General features: G+C 41.3%; 1 protein-coding gene across 1 annotated transcript; it reads left to right on the top strand.

Moving 5' to 3' along the window:
• The first annotated feature begins 323 nt into the window (after positions 1-323).
• On the top strand, positions 324-944 carry LOC130887529 (rRNA-processing protein FCF1 homolog). Its single transcript, XM_057790015.1, has one exon. It carries the CDS (start codon positions 339-341, stop codon positions 933-935), a length of 597 nt encoding a protein of 198 aa, XP_057645998.1. The 5' UTR covers positions 324-338; the 3' UTR covers positions 936-944.
• The last annotated feature ends 689 nt before the right edge of the window (positions 945-1,633 follow it).

Genomic DNA, 1,633 nt, shown 5'->3' with positions numbered 1-1,633 from the left:
CTAACTCACTAACACGACTGCCAAATGTGAGCTGAACAAGGAGGACACCGATAGACATGCCAAAGGATGGGAAAAGCCCACAAGTCCCCAATCCCACAGAAAGAACCACAGGCCACTGACTAATGTGGGGAGCAGGAGAGGTGGTCTTCCTCGGGAAGGGGACCAACTCATTGTCCAGTACCAGATTATCAGGTCTAAGAACATACATACAGGTAACATTATACAGGGGGAGCAGGTTATAGTTAGAAATATATATGTGTGTGTATCTATGAGCATGTGTTGTGTGTGTGTGTTTGTATGTAATAACAATTAATGTGAAACAGGAGTGCAGCGTGAACATGGGGAAGCAAAAGAAAACAAGAAGATATGCGACCATGAAGCGAATGCTTAGTCTCAGAGATGAGAGACTTAAAGAAAAGGATAGATTAAAGCCTAAAATGAAAGAGAAGAAAGATCCCAGTGCGCTGAAGGAAAGAGAAGTCCCCCAACATCCTTCCTGCTTATTCTTCCAGTACAATACACAGCTGGGCCCACCGTACCACATCCTTGTTGATACCAACTTCATCAACTTTTCCATCAAAGCCAAACTAGACTTAGTGCAGTCCATGATGGACTGTCTGTACACCAAGTGTATCCCTTGTATAACTGATTGTGTGATGGCTGAAATTGAGAAATTGGGCCAGAAGTACCAAGTGGCATTGAGAATCGCCAAGGATCCACGATTTGACCGACTTCTGTGCACACACAAAGGAACCTATGCTGATGACTGCTTGGTACAGAGAGTCACTCAGCACAAGTGTTACATTGTGGCTACAGTTGATCGGGACCTCAAACAAAGAATCCGGAAGATCCCTGTGGTTCCTATCATGTATATTTCTAACCATAGATACAACATTGAACGGATGCCAGATGATTATGGAGCTCCTCGGTTCTAATTCTTACCTGACCACATTCACCTGCCTTTCTTTACCAGCTTTCTCTGTTGTCAGTTAATTAAACACACTTTTTGTTGTTTCTTTAATCATATTTTGTCTCAATTTTAAAAATAGCTGCACCTTTAAAAAAATTATATTATTAAAATGTGTATATGTAAAAAAAAAAACAATTAATGAAAGAAGAGGCCAAGAATTTGAATAAGAGTAGGAAGGGGTGCATTGTGGGGCGTTCAAAGAGAGAAAATGGAAGGTAGAAATTTTGTAATTACATGACAATCTTAAAAATTAAAGAAGAAAAAACTTAACAAGCCTAGTCAGCACCACAGACCAAACCATTCCTGTCTCTTCCGCCACGACGAGCAGCATCCCCTGAACTGTAGGCAGAATAAGTCCCCATTTTGTGGTCTTTTGTCGGGTATTTGATGGTAGTGACAAGAAAAGCATCTAAGGCACACGAAGAATCTCAGTGCCCTCTGGTGAAGCCAGTCAGACCACGATGAGCTCATGTTCCCATTTTCCATCTAGAAGGATGGTCACAGCCAAAAAGGCAGGCAAAGGGCTGCTCCATGGTAAAAATAAATAAATAAATAAATAAATAAATAAATAAATAGCTCACCTAGCCAAATGACAACACTCCAAGAAAAGACAAAAAATAGAGTCCGGTTTTGTCCCATGCTTTTTCAGACCCAGGCCAGCTG

The sequence above is a fragment of the Chionomys nivalis genome, chromosome 1 (assembly GCF_950005125.1).
Source record: "Chionomys nivalis chromosome 1, mChiNiv1.1, whole genome shotgun sequence".
NCBI classification, from domain to species: domain Eukaryota; kingdom Metazoa; phylum Chordata; class Mammalia; order Rodentia; family Cricetidae; genus Chionomys; species Chionomys nivalis.
Note: the sequence above shows the minus strand (reverse complement) of the source record. Positions and strands in the feature narration are given on the sequence as shown.

Excerpts from the sequence above, each read along its gene's own strand:
- LOC130887529 (XM_057790015.1), top strand. The coding sequence starts at position 339 with ATGGGGAAGCAAAAGAAAACAAGAAGATATGCGACCATGAAGCGAATG.